The sequence below is a fragment of the Panthera uncia genome (genome assembly GCF_023721935.1).
Source record: "Panthera uncia isolate 11264 chromosome A1 unlocalized genomic scaffold, Puncia_PCG_1.0 HiC_scaffold_17, whole genome shotgun sequence".
Lineage (NCBI taxonomy): Eukaryota > Metazoa > Chordata > Mammalia > Carnivora > Felidae > Panthera > Panthera uncia.
In genome coordinates, this window is record NW_026057577.1 from 6,693,111 (window position 1) to 6,711,456 (window position 18,346).

The 18,346-nt window shown below is 40.3% G+C and overlaps 1 protein-coding gene across 7 annotated transcripts in view; it reads left to right on the forward strand.

The window, feature by feature from the left end:
* MAPK9 (mitogen-activated protein kinase 9) overlaps positions 1 to 18,346 on the forward strand; it is a 55,425-nt gene that overhangs the window by 14,886 nt on the left and 22,193 nt on the right. For 4 of the 7 annotated variants that reach the window (XM_049648973.1, XM_049648968.1, XM_049648966.1 and 1 more), the window contains exons 2-4: positions 1,895 to 2,065; positions 13,441 to 13,570; positions 16,460 to 16,518. In XM_049648973.1, coding sequence (XP_049504930.1) covers positions 1,944 to 2,065; positions 13,441 to 13,570; positions 16,460 to 16,518 — 311 coding nt within the window. In that variant the 5' untranslated portion in view covers positions 1,895 to 1,943. Of the gene's footprint in view, positions 1 to 1,005; positions 2,066 to 2,502; positions 2,739 to 11,556; positions 11,841 to 13,440; positions 13,571 to 16,459; positions 16,519 to 18,346 lie in introns of those variants that run through there. The other 3 variants (XM_049648967.1, XM_049648969.1, XM_049648970.1) reach the window with 3 other exon arrangements.

Here is an 18,346-nt window from a genome sequence, read left to right on the forward strand (position 1 = left end):
TTCTTATACAAAAGCACCCCATAAACGTTGAGTTGAATTGTCTCAGCCCCATAAAAACTGTAAAAAAAAATCATCTCTGGAAATAGATATTCCTTCAGATGTCAGTAAAATGAAGCAGCCTCCTCAGGGAATCATTAGGTACTGAATTATGGGTCAGAGCGGCAAAAGTTTATTGAATGCTTCTATTGTGGTCCTGTCCCCAGCAGTGTGAGATGCCACAGTAAGCAACACAGACCTGCCCTCACCGCCCTGGAGCTTAGGGCCCCCTCCTCACTGCAGCGTGGCTCAGCCAGGCTGTTTAGCTCACAGTGTAGCAGGGGCTGATCATCCCACTGTAGGTTGTCATGAGCAGTGTGTTGGTTCATCTAATGCAGTGCTGGCCTCCCGGAGGCACTCCCCAGCCTGTGTACAGCACATTCAGTCACAGTCGCTGGTGGTACTAAGAGCTGTGCCTCAGCCACTGCCCTGAGAATGGTTAAAAGAGGGGGAGGGGCGCCTGGATGGCTCAGTCAGTTGGGCATCCGACTCTTGATTTTGGCTCAGGTCATGATCTTGTGGGTTCATGGGTTTGAGCCCCTAGTCGAGCTCCATGCTGAGCATGGAGCCTGCTTGGGATTCTCTCTCTCTCTGCCCCTCCCTTACTTGCTCTCTGTATCTTTCCCAAAATTAATAAAAATAAACTTTAAAAAGATGAGGGGGGGAGCGGGGGTGAAGCAGTGGTCAGTGGGAGAAGCTATTCATTTGATTTAAATTCTTTGTTTAAGCTTGTTATTCATGAATTTATTTCCATGTTTAATGGAAATTCTAGGCATCACTGTATTGAAATACAAATCATCACTCCAGAGAACTTAGCAGGTAGGCATTAAATATTAGATGGTAGAACAAACAGGAATTTGCTGAAGCTGTAGAATAAAATTTAAATTCCATGTTTTTAAATAGTATATAATGTTTACCCCTATGATTTTATTGTTGGCTTTTTAATTTTTTTAAAAAGAGCAAAAGAAATAGTTTATGACTTCTAAATAAACATCTTCAGAAAAGAGCCAGGGATCCAAATCAGTGTAACTGCTGATTTGTGTTTGGTTGTTTTCTATATAAATCACATAGGCTCTTGCATGGCGGGGATCTCAGCCTACTGCCTAAGCCACCAAAAGGTGGCTGCCTAAACCACCAGTTTATACTAGTTTATCATGAATAATTGTCAGAGCATCCATGTTAATGACTATAGGTTACAATGGTTCTCTATCTACAACTGTCTGTATTGAGCCCACCAGTGATGTGGGGTTTGGGGAATGTGGGGCCTCAACGTGCCCAGTGGGCCCACACACCCATGTCTCCAGGCCCAGCACCCCAATGTTCCATCACTTCCTCCTTTTACAATCTAGATATGTAGTAGGACTTGCTTTCTGCTCCATCATTTCACCTGAATTTGTGGACTTAGAAGAAGACTGGTCCACTTGTGTTTTCTGCAGGAACTGTAGACAGAATCCCTTGGAAACCTCTCCCCAGTGCCTTCATCCCTGGTTGAGGCAGCCCGGCATAAGCTAGTTCCAAAGGAGGCGAACTGATGAGAATCACTCAGTGACATAATCCTGTCATGGCTAGCAAAAATGGACAAATAAAAGAAGGGCTGTTAGTTTCTAGTCTGCTCCCTTAAAACATGGTCATGTGGGGCCTCAATGTTCCTTCCTTTCATGATGGTCTTGTGCCTCTGAAATGTCGTTGCATTTTTTTGTTTGTTTTGCACTTTGCTTAAGTTCAGAACTTGGTCCAACCAACTTTATCAACTTACAGCCACGTTGTCTTACATGCCAATAAACTTGCAACCCTATGAAGTGAGCTGTGCCTGTATCATCTCAGAAAGAGTGCATGTTCATTCTGTTTCTCTTTTAAGGAACCTGACCACTGTACCAGCTCTTTGGAATATTCTATGATACTACATCATGAGTGACAGTAAATGTGATAGTCAGTTTTACAGTGTGCAAGTGGCAGACTCAACTTTCACTGTCCTGAAACGTTACCAGCAGTTGAAACCAATTGGCTCTGGAGCCCAAGGGATTGTTTGGTAAGTATGCTCTGTTTCAATAGCATGGACTGAGTTTTTGTCATAATAAAAACCCAATAAAATGAAGTTGTCAGAACTTAGAAACGCTGATGATTAAAAAAATACTCTTTTCTTTGCAATAGGTTTTTGAACTATATCAGATCAAGCTCTTGCTCTAGTTATATGTAGTCATATTGTAGGATACAGACCTCAATTCTTAGAATGCTGCATAAATTTATAGTTTGCGATTTTTCTTTTTTTCCCTTTGTTTTTTTTTCTTTTCTTTTCTTTTCTTTTTTTTTTTTTTTTTTTTTTTTTCCATTTCCCTGTCATTAGATACTAGACTAATAGGTATGACAGTGAGTTGTAACAGAAATTTGGAGTTTTATTCATTTCTTCATCCTGGCCACCTTTCCCCTCTCCCCCTTTTATCCCCAATCACTCCTATTCATTTCTAGGCGCCGTCACTGCAGTGCCTTGCCCTTCATTGGCAGGATGAGGCCAGTCAGTGTCATTATCACCCCATGGATTAACCAGGAAGGGCTGCTGTGTGAGGGGTTGGGCTGGCCGTCTCTTCCTTGGTGTCTCACTTCAACCATGTGTCCAGCCTGTCAGAACCGTTGGTCTGACCCTGAACCTTAGTCTCTTGCATGGTAAGACAGTCAGCTGCCGCGACATCACCGGCCAGCTAAAGGTAAAGTCTTTCACGTGTTTTCTAGACTACAGTTATCAGCGCTTCCCAAACTTTTCAACCCATAGTTTTCTGGGCAGGGCTTTTCTTTTCTTTTCTTTTCTTTTTTTTTTTTTTTTTTTCTTTTTTCTTTTTTGGGTCAATAAAAACAAGGTTGTCTTTGCATCTAAAATAAACTGTGATGGAGCTAAATATCCACTGTTTATAACTTGTAGGCAGAGGGGATTCAAGATAAAAGAGAACTAACTCTTCCAGATGTTCTGGTAGGGGGGCTTAATGTTGTCATTAGAGATTTTGAGTCTAGAGACCCAGCGCTTTGTAATTGATCCTCGGTTATGGAGACCTGAGATCCGGGAAATCCTTCCCGTTGTTCCCTTTAGCCTAGGTGGTTGGAGCCCTGGGAGCTAAGAGGAAATGACATTCAGAACTTCACAGAAAAACTAATGTAGGAGAAGGGGCTGTTTGGGAGGAATGCCCAGTCTGGGTCTAAAATAAGGGTGATCTTAATTTCCAAAAGATAACACACTGTATTGCTATTTAAATCCATTGTGCCAAGAGAAGTTTTAAAGTCATTGGATGGTTCAAGTGAGGACACTTTGAAATGTATAAAAAGTTCTAGACAATAAAACATTCTTTTGATTTATAATCCATCTCTTACTTGGAATTGCACAGTAGTTTGATACAGGTAATTTGGCAAGGCTGATATTAACAACATTTAATGTAATAACCACATTGAGAGTCAACCTCTCAATATGGTTCATAAGTAATTCTAAATAAAGTTCATGAGTAAAAAAAGTTCATAAGTAATTGAAAAATGGAAGGTTTTGTAAATGGGAGGCAGTTAAAATTAATGACTTCATTGCAGCATGTAAATAACAGTAAAATCACATGTTACTTTATAAAATACCATTTTGCAGAGATTGGTTTTGACTTCCAGGTTGTATACGCTACTTTTCATCTTTAATTTTTGCAGACATGTTTAATAATGAAATTATTCATCACAGATGTGTATTTTTTATTAAAAATTTTTTAGTTTTTAAACAAAAGTTCCTAATATGCCATCATAAGCTAAACCTCATCTGAGAAAAGCAGTGGCAGAATTATAGTATGGAAAGTTCTGAATTAAAAAAAAATGTTTTTAACTCAGAGCCCAGAAATAAACCCATACATTTATGGCCAGTTGATTTTGGAAAAGTTCGCCACGGTCATCCATTGGGGAAAGAGCAGTCTCTTCAACAGATAGTGCTGGGGCAAGTGTATGTCCACATGCAGAAGGCACGTCATGTGTTGGACCCTTGCTTCACATTGTGTAAAAGGTTAACTCAAAATAAATCATTGACCTAAATGTAAGTGCTGGAAGCATAAAGTCCTAAAAGAAAACCAGGGAAGCTTCATGACTTTGGATTCTTAGAAATGACACCAAAAACATGAGCAACAAAAGAACAAATTGGACTCCATCAAAATTTAAAACTTTGGTGCATCGAAGGACACTGTCAACAGAGTGAAGAAACCACCCACAAAATGGGGAAATGTTTGCAAATCATATATCTGGTAAGCGTCTAGTATCCGGAATGTATAAAGAACTCTTACAACTTTAAAAAGACAACCCAATTAAAAAAAAAAAAAAAAACACAGCCGAAGGACTTGAATAGAATTTCCCCAGAGGGGATATATAAATAGATAATAAGCACATGCAGAGGTGCTCATCATTAGTCATTTGGGAAATGAAATCAAAACCACAGTGAGTTACAACTTCATACCCACTAGAATGGCCATGATCAACACAACAGAAAATAAAAAATGTTGGCAAGGATGTGAAGAAGTTAGAAGCCTCATGCATCGCTGGTGAGAATGTAAGATGCTGCGGCCTCTTGTGGAGAACAGTTTGACGGATCCTCAACGCAGAATTACCACGTGACCCAGTAACTACTCCTAGGTATATACCCCAAAGAATTAAAAGCCATTGTACCAACAAAAACTTACACAGATGCTTTGTACACTGTAACAAAGGTGTACACAGATGCTTGTAGCAGCAGTATTCGCAATAGCCAGAAGGTAGCCCAAATGTCCATCAGGAGATGATGAATAGATGCACAAATTGTGTTCTGTGCACACATAGGGTTTGATTCATAAAAGGACCAAAGCCCTGACACGTGCTACAACATGGATGATCCTCAAGAGCACGCTAAGTGAAAGAAGCCAGACGTTTATATGAGATGTCTAGAGTAGGTGGGTGCCTGGAGGCAGATGCAGACTGGTGGTTAGCAGAGGCAGGGGGGACGGGGGGATGGGACACAGCTGCTTACAGGGTATGGGCTTTCCCTTTGTGTTGACAGAAATCTTTTGGAATGATACAGAGCTGGTGTCCGCACAACATCATGAATAGACTGAACGCCACTGAATCATTCATTTTCAACTGGTTAATTTTGTGTGTCTGTGAATCTCACCTCAAATATTTTCTTTAAAAAAAAGAAAGCAAACTGGAGGGATGCCTGGGTCACTCAGCCTTGATCTCAGCATTGTGAGTTCAAGCCCCACATTGGCGTGAAGTCTACTTTAAAAAAAAAAGCAAACCAGAAGGTGCCTTACAGCAAGGCTATTTTATCATTTTGTCATTTGGATATTTAATTCCTGATACTAAAGTATTGTATGTAATGGTATTTTTACACTGTACAGTGTGTAAAATATGTTGTCATTTCCCTGTAGTAGCTTGACTTCTATATTGACAGAATCTTAATAGTAAAGTCACTTAAATCTTAATGTTTTCCTTTACATGATTTCATGACAATTTTGTTAATACTTGTGGGAGCAGCTTTTATCCCACATGCAGAAAGGTAGGCAGAAAGAAGTACATGAGGGCTAAAACCCTGACGCTGTTCTAAATCTCATCTCTTGCAAATCCCCATTTCCGTTAGCCTGAGTTTTGATTCTAAGGCAAGATCAAAGGCTGGGTTTTTGTTGTTTTCTGCTCAAGTGAGAAGTCATTACTTGGAACTAATTAAGCTTAATTAATTAATTAAAACTTGATGAGCCCATGCACAGCTAACAGTTTATTTCACAATCTTCGATGTCACTATTCACTTAGCTTTGTAACCCAGACAGTTACTTGTTACCAAACCAAAGCCTGTTGGGCTAACTTCACAGGATGCATGGAAAAGGGGTTAGTTAACTTGATTCAGATGACTGATGTCTTCTGGTAGAGATGTGTGTACAGCTGTGAAAATCTTTCTTGGGCTTCTGGGATGTTTCATCTGTTGGCCTTCAGATGAAGTGCTATCCTGGGAGCTGGGCCTATATAGTTGGAGACCTGCCTTCTGTTATCACGTCGTTGCTCCTTTCTCCCAGAGTCTGTGTGGCCTTGCTGTTGGCCAGGCGGGTGGGTGACTGACTGCTCCTCGCCTTGCCGGTGGGCTTGAGGCTTTGGGGTCCCCTTGAGCCACAGCAATGGTGATCCTCAGAATGAGAGAGTACTTCCCCTGTGATACCCGCTCCACCCCATCTTCTGAGGATTTTTTCCCAGATCTGTTTTGCACAGCATCGTGGGTATTGGCATTCTGCTTTGAGGGCCTCAAAAGAAAAGTGTTCAGTATGCGGTGCAAGGAGAGGGTCTTTCACCCTCTCCTAGAAACTACTAACTACCGTTAGTTAGAAACTACTAACGGTACCAGTCAGGCCCCTTTTTTTCCTCCAGTGACAGAAGGGCCCGAGTGTCCCCCACCATCAAGCCCTAACTTCTAGATAACTGGTTCTCTGCAGCCGTTCTTTCCCTGCAAACATGACCATTACTTTTGTCCCCACTGCATGTGGGGATTGGATTGTCCTCAGAAGCCCACCAGTCTTTAAGACACTGTCACTGGTCTTTCAAGACTAATCTCATCTATGAAACATCCCCAGCTAATCTCAGCTCACATTTAGAATAAAGTCTCCTCTCTGATTGAACCAAATGCTTCATTGATGTGCACACCATGTGAGCGTGCGCGCGCGCGCGCACACACACACACACACACACTTCAGACCTAGAAGATAATAGATTTGTGTTTTAAATCAAATTTGTGGTAATTTGTTACAACAGCAATAGGAAACTAACAGAGGCATGTGTGTTCTTACATTTTTGAAAATAAAATGTAGTAGCAATAGTGCATGGTTTACAAAACTTGTTAATCATCTGTGTAAACTAGAGCTTTATGAAGACCTAGGGACTAGGGTGCAGCGAAACCAAAGTGCAGGTACTGGTCTGGGATTAAGTGGAAGAGCTGGGACCAGAGGAAAATATTCTGCCTCTTAATTTTGAATAGCTTTTGCAATTGCCTCTTGTTTCCATATTTTTGTTCATTAAAAATGTTAGTGAAATAGGGGTGCCTGGGTGGCTCAGTTGGTTAAGCATCCGACTCTTGACTTCAGCTAGGGTCGTGATCTCACAGTTTATGAGATCGAGCCCCACGTTGGACTCCACACTGTCAAGCGTAGAGCCTGCTTGGTATATTCTCTCTTTCCCTCTCTGTCTCTCTGCCCCTGCCCTGCTTTCTCTCTCTCTGTCAAAATAAATAAACATTTAAAAAATGTTAATGAAATAAATTAGGAAGTAAGTTTTGAAATCTTTATCACTTTGAATCATTCATAAATATCAACTATATTATTTCGTAAAATTAAGTAACTGCAAGATTTTGTTGAAGCTGTAGCGGGGGAAAAGTGTGTACATTTCTTTCTTATCTGTTCAGTTTTTCTTTCTCCTAAAATCTCAAGTTGTTCAGCCAAAATAGTGAGAATTATCTGTTTTATGGAACACTTGCATGAAGTTTTTAACTTAAAAAAAAAAAGTTTAATGTTAGATCTGGCAGACCCTAGAAGTCACAGTTACAACCTGAGCATTAAATGGTTAGTCTGGCTTTTACTCCTTTATCTTTCTAGTTCTGTTCACCCATGAATGTCAGCCTCTTCTTACACTGTTTTATTTTCCCTCCACTAGTATGAGTAAATAAACATATAATGTCTGTAACAAAATTTCTGTGATAAAGAAGATTTATAGTGTAAAGCACAGGAAGCCTGTGATGTAGGAAAACTGAGCTCCAAGGCCGGCTCTGATCCACACACTGGTAGTTCTTTGTGACCTTGGACAAATCCTTGGGTCTTTGTATGTCTTAACAGTCTCACCTCTAAAGTGAGCAGTTTTAGAGCTTCTGTATTAGAATGATGGATCAGATACCCAACAAAGAGAGCAGGAGGGCACTGACAGTAGTCAGTGGGATGAGAGCTTTTAACACATTTCTGAAATGTAAGAAGTAATTGGAAACTTGATGCAGATAAACAAAGCAGGGGAAGTGAGAATAAGTAGCTGAGACATTTGCAGTGAGGAAGAGAACCTATCTAGAGTAAAACCCCAAAGAGGCTGTAGGTGTAGGGATGACAGAGACAGAAAACGAAGGTGAAACAAGTGCCCAGAAATAGGGGTGTTAATTAAAAGTGTGTCTATGAAACAGTTGTGCTAGTTGGCTACCCACATCCGCCTGCCATCCCCGTGCTCAGCATTTGCACCTAGAGAGCAAGTAGGTGAGTGAAGAATTACTAGGCTAGGATCTGGGGATGGACAGAATCCTAGTAGGGGAAGCCCAAAATTTGGGGCTCTTTCCCCTGAGGACATTTGAGAATTCTAGAGTGCATAGCTGAGAGATTGAGTAATACTTTGGATTGCCTTGGGTGACCAGCAGATTGGAGCCCAGGGTCCTATAAGGGGCCAGGTGAACTTTTTGCCTTGACCAAAAAAAGACTGCACCCAAGAAGTTAAAAATGAGCCCAAAAGAAAATGTTAAAAAAAAATTTTTTTTAAAGTGGGGGGGGGGGGGTGTGCCTGGGTGGCTCAGTCAGTTGAGCGCACAGCTTTGGCTCAGGTCATGATCTCACAGTTCGTGGGTTTGAGCCCTGCGTCGGGCTCTGTGCCGGCAGCTCAGAGCCTGGAGCCTGCTTCGGATTCTGTGTCTCCCTCTCTCTGTGCCCCTCCCCCACTCCCGCTCTGTCTCTCTCTGTCCCTCAAAAATGAATAAATGTTAAAAAAAATTAAAAAAAAAAAAGAATGAACCTGAAAGAAATGGACCCTTGCAGGCACTGCCACTCAGCCTCAAATCACCTCATTTGCTGAACTTGAAGTGAACCCAAATTGCTAGTGCCCCCCACCAGGTGCCCAGCAGAAGTGAATTTAAATTCTAGATATCAAGCTATTTCTAGATAGCAAGCAGTTCTGCAAGTGCAAGGCCCCACACACCATCACAAATGACTTGTCACACAGGAGAATAGACAACATGCATGTGACCCAGCACAAACAGAAAAGAAACAGATCCACAGGGGATATTAGTGTTATTGGATCCAAACTTTAAATAGCTATGGCGTTGTGTTCAGGATGGTAAAAGGCAAGATGAAAAATTTTTGGTAGAAAAGTGAAGACTTAAAAAAAAAAAACTAAATTGAAATTCTAGAACTGTAAGATATAGAAATTAAATTATGAAGTTAATGGATGGGTTTAATGGCATATTAGATATAACCAAAGAGAGATTTAGTGATCTGAAAGGTGGGTCAGGAAGAAAAATATTCAGTGGGGCACCTGGGTAGCTCAGTCGGTTGAGCGTCCGACTTCAGCTCAGGTCGTGATCTCATGGCTCATGAGTTCAAGCCCTGCGTCAGGCTCTGAGCTGAGCCTGTTTTGGATTCTATGTCTCCTTCTCTCTCTGCCCCTCCTCCGGCTCACACTCCTGTCTCTCCAAAAAACTAAATAAACATTAAAAAAAATTTCAGAATGAAGCCTGGAGAGACAAAAGGGTAGAAAAATACAGAAGAGAGGATGTTTTCATTTTCTATGGCTGCATAATAAGTTACCGCAAACTTGGTGTTTTAAAGCAACACCCATTTATGATTTCATACTTCTCGTAGGTCAGAAATCTGCATGGGCTTGCCCGGGTTCTTGCCCAACATCTCATGAAGCTGAAATCAAGATGTTGGCTGGACTGTGCTCTTATCTGGAGGCTCCAGGAAAGAATGTGCTTCCAAGCACATTCGCAGGACCCAGTTGCTTGCAGCCGTAGGTCTGAGGTCCCCATCCCTCACTGTCTGTCAGCCAAAGGCCATTGTGCTCGTAGGGACTCCTGCATTCCATCTCACATGGCCCCCTCCACCTTAAAGACAGCAGTGGCACGTCTAATCCTTCTCAGGATAAAAATCTCTCAGACTTTCCCCTCTTCCCACCAGCCAGAGCAAACTCTGCTTCTAAAGAGCTGTTGTGGGACACCAGGATGGCTTGGTTAGCATCTGACTTCAGTGAAGGTCATGCTCTCGTGGTTTGTGAGTTCGAGCCCCACATCAGGCTATGCACTGACAGCTTGGAGCTTGGAGCCTGCTTCGGATTCTGTGTCTCCCTCTCTCTCTGCCCCTCCTCCACTCATGCTCTATCTCGGTCTCTCTCAAAGATAAATAAACATTAAAAAAGGGGGGGCGTCTGTTGTGATTAGATTAGACCCCATCTCCCATTTGTTAATGAGTATGCTTAGCCCCATTTATAGAACACAGGGTCAGCATACATAAAAACCAAATGCCTAGAAATTGGTACAGTTAAACACTTTGACAATGCTTCAGCGTTCCTACTCTTAGCTATCTACTCATCAGAAATGCGTGTATAAGGAACCCAGAGCCATGTGTGAGAATGTTTATGACCATGTTTCTTATAATTGCTAGCAAACTGAAAATAACTGAAGTATACATCAACGTTATATCATGTAGTCATGCAAAGGAATATTATAGCAATGACACACAATGAATTCTAGCTACACACAACAATAGGTGAGTGTCCCAGATGTAATGTTGAGTGAAAGAAGTCAGACACAGACGGTTTAAAAAACCAGACAAAAATAAGCCATGGGGTGGGAGGGGGAGGGAGCTTGAAGATGCATGTTTAGCTGGTAAAAGCAAGGAGGTGATGATCATGAAAATCAGAATTAGTTATCTTTGGACACAGGAGGGATAGTGACTAGTAAGGGGAGGCTTTGGGGATGCTGAAGAAACATGATTCTTTGTGACACATCATTGAACTGAGGAACAGGAAGAGAAGCAAAGGGATGAAAATCAGACAAGCAACGTTGGAAATCCGTGGAGTTCCAAGAGAAAGCTGATTTTGAAGTCAGAAGACAAACTATCAGTCAAGGCTGAGCGCAGAACAAGATCATTTATCTTCCATGGACTCTTTCTGAAGCAATTCCTTGAGGATGTACTCCACCAAGAAAGAGAATACAGGAACATATATGACCAGAAGCATGGAGACCAGTGAAAAGAAGTCCCAAGGTGGTGGCTTTACAGCAGGCCGTGAAAGAAACTCCAAGAAAACATATCTTCAAAAAAATGGAATAGACTTTAAACAATAGCTCATGTGAGCGAGAAGGTGGGAAGCACGGGAGATAGACTTTAGAAAAGGATATTTTTCTTCTCTTAAAAAGAAAAAATGCTGGGGTGCCTGGGTGGCTTAGTCAGGTAAGCATCCAACTTGGGCTTAGGTCATGATCTCATAGTTCATGGGTTCGAACCCCACGTCGGGCTCTGTACTGATGGCTCAGAGCCTAGAACCTGCTTCGGATTCTGTGTCTTCCTCTCTCTCTGCCCCTCCCCCTCTCATGCTCCATCTCTCTCTCTCTCAAAAATAAATAAATATTTTAAAAAAAGAAAAAATGCTTATTGGAATCTTATGGTGGAACAGCTAGAAGAAGTCATGGCCTAAAGTGTCAAACAGCTTTAAAAAGACATGATGTTTGAGCAACTGATGGGATGTAAGAAAAGAAAATCCATCTGACTTTGATGCCAGAAACAATCTCATTCCCTTGTGAGTGACAAGAAGGGTCATGTGATCCTTGGAAAATGAACTGTCATCCTGGCTCTGCTGTTAGAGACATTTGCGTGTGCATGCATACATACTCTGTGTGTCTTGGCTTTCAACTTGTAGACACATCCAAAAGAAGACACACGGAAGACGTGGTTGTAGAGACCGAACAGATATGTTCTCTAGCTTGACCATTCGAGACAGAAGTTTGGAGGAGGGGAAAGAGAGTAGAGCCCTGAAGGCAAAAGAGATGGAAGGTGATGGTCTTATCTTACATACTGGGAGTCCAGAGGCTCCCTTGAAGGTTGATGGAACAAGAAATTTAGGCACGTTGTTTCAAGTTACAAAGGTAACCAAGGGAAAAGTTCAAAATGACGTGAGAGCAAAAAGCTGGGAAAAGTTGGGGGTTTCAAGTAAGTAGTTAAATCTTCAGTTTGGCGGAGTAGACAGACAATTTCTGAAGTTGATACATGAGGAAACGGTAATAAAAGTATATTCATCTGGAGTTGAGAAGTGACCACAAGAATTAAAACCAGGAAAAATCGAAGGTGGTTGCTCCTGCAGTTCAAACTACTAGTGGGGAAGTAGGTGTCTGCTCAGAAGCTCAGAATTAGTCCATTTGGCTCATTTGGGACAAAAACTTTTGAGATCAAGAAAGGTGTGTCTGTTTTCAAGTTCTTAACACTGAAAAATATATGTAGGTACAAATGCACATGTATATATGTACATTAATTATCTGTTGCACAATAGATTTATCTTTAACATTTTATAATTCATATGAATGATGCATTTCCATATGGGCATGTGGATTTACGTATGTGTATACGTGTACACATAACGTGAACTGAATTAAAGAGAAACAATTACAAAGCCACGTGAAGTTTCTAATCATTAACCAAATGCTACCAGGACAGCCTTCAATTTAAAACCCATTCAATTAAGTTAGGGCTGTTGGCAAAAAAAAAAAAAAAAAAATTAATAGAAGTGTATAAGTGGAAACAATGTTACAAACTGAATAGAATAAATAGAAACAGTGTTTTAAATGGTGCTTCAGTTCTGAGGTGGTCTTTGGCAGCTTTTAACCTCTGATGTACTATTAGTACTAATTTGTACAAAATGTACCATCAGGCTACTCAATTCTCCCTATTTTCTGGAGGAAAAGGAACTATAAATTTCAACTGGGAACTTGAGATGCCAGAAACACAGCCTCTGCAGGATTTTATTCTTACTATAACAGTACAAGGAGTTATTTCTAGTAGAATTTTATATATAGTAATTGCTTACATTAGCGGTTTTGTATCTTGAGGATTTACCATGAGCTGAGATCTTGGCTTCTGTTTTCTCTTTAGATTTTTTTGTCTGGGAAAAACACAATCAAAACTTATATTTATTATATTCTTCTCATGATCTCAACCATTTCCTCCACCATTATACTCCAGAATATACTTCTATTTTATTCTGTGATAACCAGTGACCCCCCCCACCCCAACTTATTGGCATATTTAAACTGAAGACTTCGTTTCTTGACTAGTCTTACATCCTGTGTATTGAATTACTTGGTTCTGAATATAATGATATCAACTAATATGATGAGAAGTCAGTGTGCAAAGAATCGTTGAATCCCATCCTAACTATAGCTGCCCTGTCTGTACCTCTGCAGAGCAGTGAGTCCGTCCCACATTCTTAGACAACTTACCTTGGTCTTGAGGTGTAGAAGTACCTTGAGTAGAAACAAGCAGAAAGAGATTTCCTTATTTGTTACTTATTTAAAAAGATAATGCCTTGAATGTACATTCTACATTGCAGTATTTTCCAGAATCATCCTAATGGGTTCCTTATTATATTTCCTAATTATAGTGCTGCTTTTGATACAGTTCTTGGGATAAATGTTGCAGTCAAGAAACTAAGCCGTCCTTTTCAGAATCAAACCCATGCAAAGAGAGCTTATCGTGAACTCGTCCTCTTAAAATGTGTCAATCATAAAAATGTAAGTTATGTCTATGTTTTCTCCATATAATGTTGTCCATAATGGGATAATCTTCTGGGTCTTTGGATATATATTGGGTTTAGACTTAGGGTAAACTGCTAATAACAGTAACCATTTAAATGGTTATATTTTATTTATAAAATTCTTTTTTTAAATAACTTTTTTAAGTTTATTTGTTTTGAGAGAGACAGCATGAGTGGGGGAGGGCCAGAAGGAGAGGAAGAGAGAGAATCCCAAGCAGGCTCTGCATTGTCAACACAGAGCCCCATGTGGGGCTTGAACCCATGAGACCATGAGATCATGACCTGAGCTGAAACCGAGAGTCAGACGCTTAACCAACTGAGCCACCCAGGCACCCCTGTTGATAAAATTCTTAATTAACCTTGGGGAAATTGAAGTCAGCCAGAAGCAGCATGGTCCAGTTTGGGTCACTGAAGAGGGTTAGCAATATCAATTAACCCTGTAACCATTTGAGTTTCAGTATTTCTATTTCTACAAAATGGCAATAGTATGAACCTAACAAACTGAGACACTACATATTCTTTTTAGAAAAACATTGTTCTAGAAGTAGCTTTTTACCTTGTACTGTGGACATTTCAGGTTTAAATATGTCAGTAGATGGTGTGATATTCAAGATAGCTGTACTTGGCATCTCCACAGAAATCAAAGCACTGTAAATTTTAAGGAGAAATTGTAAGTTTCCAGAAAATGAGGTACTCAGGCACATTGGATGTCCACCACTAGTCTCTAAGCATTATTGTAAGCATGATTTTGATAACCTTGCCTTGTTATAAAAAAAATCATCACATGTTATGTCTGGAAGGGTCTTTGGAGATCACCCCTTGTGACCCCTTTTTTTGTTGATGAGTATTTAAGACTACACTCAATTTCATGCTGCTCCCTTTGTTTTAGCATAAATGCTGGATCTTTCTGGTATAGGGACATCACATACAGAACTAAGATAAGTTTATTCTTTTGAGTTTGTTTTTAACTTCTCCAGTGTATGCTTTATTTTACTTTTACATTTAAAAATTTTTTTCAGATTATACGAAAGTATGGTTATTATTTTTTTAATTCAAACAATATAAACAAAGGGGCAAAAATCCTTGAATCCCACAGTTCATTATCATTAACATTTTGGTGAGCATTCTTACATACGTATGTACATACACACATGAACTCGACCTTCTGTGTTATTGTAAATACTGCTTTTTCCCTCATGGAATGTTTCTGGACCTCAGATATATTAATGAACATACATGGAAACCATTTTTTAAATGGTACAGATGCACAGTATTTATTTAACTAGTCACCTGTTCCTGGATATTTAGATTGTTTCCAGTTTTTGCTATTATAATTAATACTGCCACAAACATCCTTAACATGTACTTCGCACACTTGTCCAGGTCAACTTCTTGGCCAAAGCGTACTCTGCGCACTTCTGGTTTTAATATATGCTGACACATTGACCTCAAGAAAGACCATCAATTTTACACTTCCATTAAGAGTATCTGAGAATGGGGTGCCTGGATGGCTCAGTCGGTTGTGTGTCCAACTTCAGCTCAGGTCATGATCTCATGGCTCCTGAGTTTGAGCCCCGCATCAGGCTTACTGCTGTCAGCACAGAGTCTGCTTCGGAGCTTCTGTCTCCTTCTCTCCCTGCCCTTCCCCACCTCTCAAAAATGAATAAACATTTATACACACACACACACACACACACACACACACACAAACACACACACATACACACATATACATATGTATACATATACGCGTGTGTGTGTGTGTGTATATGTATATTTATAAAAGACTATCTGAGATTTTTGTTGTACTTTACCAATCTAAGAGATGACAAATGATATCTTATTCTTACTTGTGAAGTTGAGTTCTTTTCCATATTTCTATTAGCCATTTATTTTTAAAGAATTTGTTTTCTGTGGCCTTTGTCCATTTTTCTCTTGGGCTGTTGGTGTCTTTCTTATGCATTTAGAGAGGATCTTTGGATGCTAAAGCTACCAACTCTCACTTCTTTTCCATTTGACCCCAATTAAGTTGTTTTTGCCATGCCTTTTTTTTTTTTTTAATCTCAGTTTGGGTTTAATGTAATAAAATTTTGTAGGTTTCCTGTCATGCTTAGAAAAAGGCTTTTCTACATTAGAATTACATAAATGTTTATCCATGTTTTAATGTTTTATGATTTCATGATTTACGTTTAAATCTTTGTTCCATTTGGAGTTGATGTGAAGATTGAAGTATGGATCCGATTTTATTTTTCCCTCGGTTAACCAGCCACCCCGGTCCTATATACTGAATCATTCCTCTTTCCCTTGGTCATTTGAAATGACTGAGGATGTGTGTTTGATGCTCAAGCAGTGGGACTCATCACTTAACTGTTGGGGTGCCAGGACCAAGGCCTGTGGTAGAGGCCTTTCTAGAACCCTCTTTAAGTAAATACATAACACTGTGAGGGGTTCATCTTCGTCATACTAAAGATACAAGTTTCACCTTCTTATTTCAAAGCTTTAGAAATTTGTAGATAGTATTTAAGTTTTCACAGTTAACATATTGCTTTGTTTAGTCTTTTTCTACCCACAATTTCTATTCTTTTATGTTCAGAGCCTGAAAGACATTGTATGTTAAAATTCTGTCATAATAAGTTACTAGAAACACATAAAATGTGATTTGATTAAAAGTACATCTTATTTCCAAGGTGAGAACCCTAATCATTTTACTTTTCTCAAATGCCACGTAATAGGATATTTTGGTAAAGCTAATAACAATAATAAATACTGAGTTCTGCTGTGATTTTTCAGTTTTAGTACATTTTAACGTTAAACTTAATTTTTATAAAGTTACGACATGCTGAGGTAAAATAAATTTTCTTTTCAGATAATTAGTTTGTTAAATGTGTTTACACCACAGAAGACTCTAGAAGAATTTCAAGATGTGTAAGTATCATTTTTACTCAGTGATGCACTGTGTATCAAAGACTGAAAACTTAGAAAAATAACTGCTTGTTTTACTTAGGAAATGTAGGTAGTAGCTATACATTTATTTATTTGTTTGTTTATTTATTTATTTAAGAGAGAGAGAGGGCACATGTGAGCAGCGGAGGGTCAGAGAGAGGGAGAGAAAGAATCCCAAGCAGGCTCTGCGCTGCCAGCATGGAGCCAAACGCTGGTCTCAATCCCTCAAACTGAGATCGTGACCTGAGCCGAAATCCAGAGTTGGACGTTTAATCGACTGAGCCAAACAGGCGCCCAAGTAGCAGTATAGTTTTAATGATAGACACTTTTTTCTCTGGAGAAATGTTAAGAAAGATCGATAATAATATTCAGTATTTGTGCCTAGATATTATCATCTCCATAACAGGTAAAGGATGACCGAAAATAATTCTTCAGAGGAGACAGTGACCATTAATGCTGCCAATTCACTTTGCTGAAATACAAAATGTTTTTCTCCACTCCCCCAAAACCCAGGATTGTAGGGTTTGAGTGTTTATAATTATTATTTGAAATGATTATGTTGTTAAATATTGTATGTTTCCACAATCTGAAATAGAATTATCTTAGAATAAAATGTTAATTTATCATATTGAAATGCCCAATTCATCCTAAATTTACTGGTGTATTCACTGAAAAAATATTTGATTGCCATTTGTGTGCTAAGCACTCTCTTGGACCTGGCATACTTTAGTGACCCAAAGCAGGCAAAAATCCCTTTTATTATTTAAAATTGCAGGTGAGGGGCATCTGGGTGGCTCAGTTTCTTAAGCATCTGACTCTTTTCTTTTTTAATTCTTTTTTTAATGTTTATTTATTCTTGAGAGATAGAGACAGTGCAAGCAGGGGAGGGGCAGAGAGAGAGGGAGACACAGAATCCAAAGAATTCTCCAGGCTCTGAGCTGTCAGCACAGAGCCCGACCCAGAGCTTGAACCCACAAACCACGAGGTCATGACCTGAGCCAAAGTCAGACACTTAACCGACTGAGCCACCCAGGTGCCCCTTAAGCATCTGACTCTTGATTGATCTCCCCTCAGGTCTTGATCAGAGTTGTGAGTTCAAGCCCCATATTAGGTTCTGTGCTGGGCTTGGAGCCTACTTAAAAAAAAAAAAAAAAATTGCGGGTGGTCATAGTCCTTCTGAGAGCTTTTGAGGAGGCCAGAGAAGATAAGCAATCAGCACAAGCAGGGCAATGATGCCATCATAAGAATGTGGCAAGTGCTCTGGAAGAAGTGGGGCATGGTGTAGGGGTCAGTAGTGCTGGCAGTTAGGAGTCAGGCTGCAATCGTAAGCAGGGTGGTAGGAGAAAGACATCACTGGATTGGTGACATTTAAAGAAAGCCTTGAAAGAGGTGAGGGGTTAGTCCTACAGGTATTTGAGGGAAGATGGTATCAAGATAGAAGGAACGGCAGAAGGTGTGGAAGTGGGGCCATTCCTGGTGGGCTCTGAGTTGCAAGTGGCCGGTGTGGCTGGAGTTGGGCAGCAGAGGAGAGAGGTGGGGGACGCTCAGAGAAGTGATGGGGCCAGACACTGCCAGGCCTCTGGGCTATTGTAAGGACTTCCTTCTACTCTAAGACAAGGCAGTGAGGCTTGAGCAGAGGCATGAGCTTCTCTGACTTACATTTATATTTTCAAAGAATAACTTTGGTTTCTGGGTTGCGGTGTGGAGGACTGGGGTGTGGAGGACTGCAGTGTGGGGACTGTGGTGCAAGGACTGCAGCGTGCAGGACTGTGGCATGGAGGACTGTGGTGTGAGTACTACAATGTGAGGA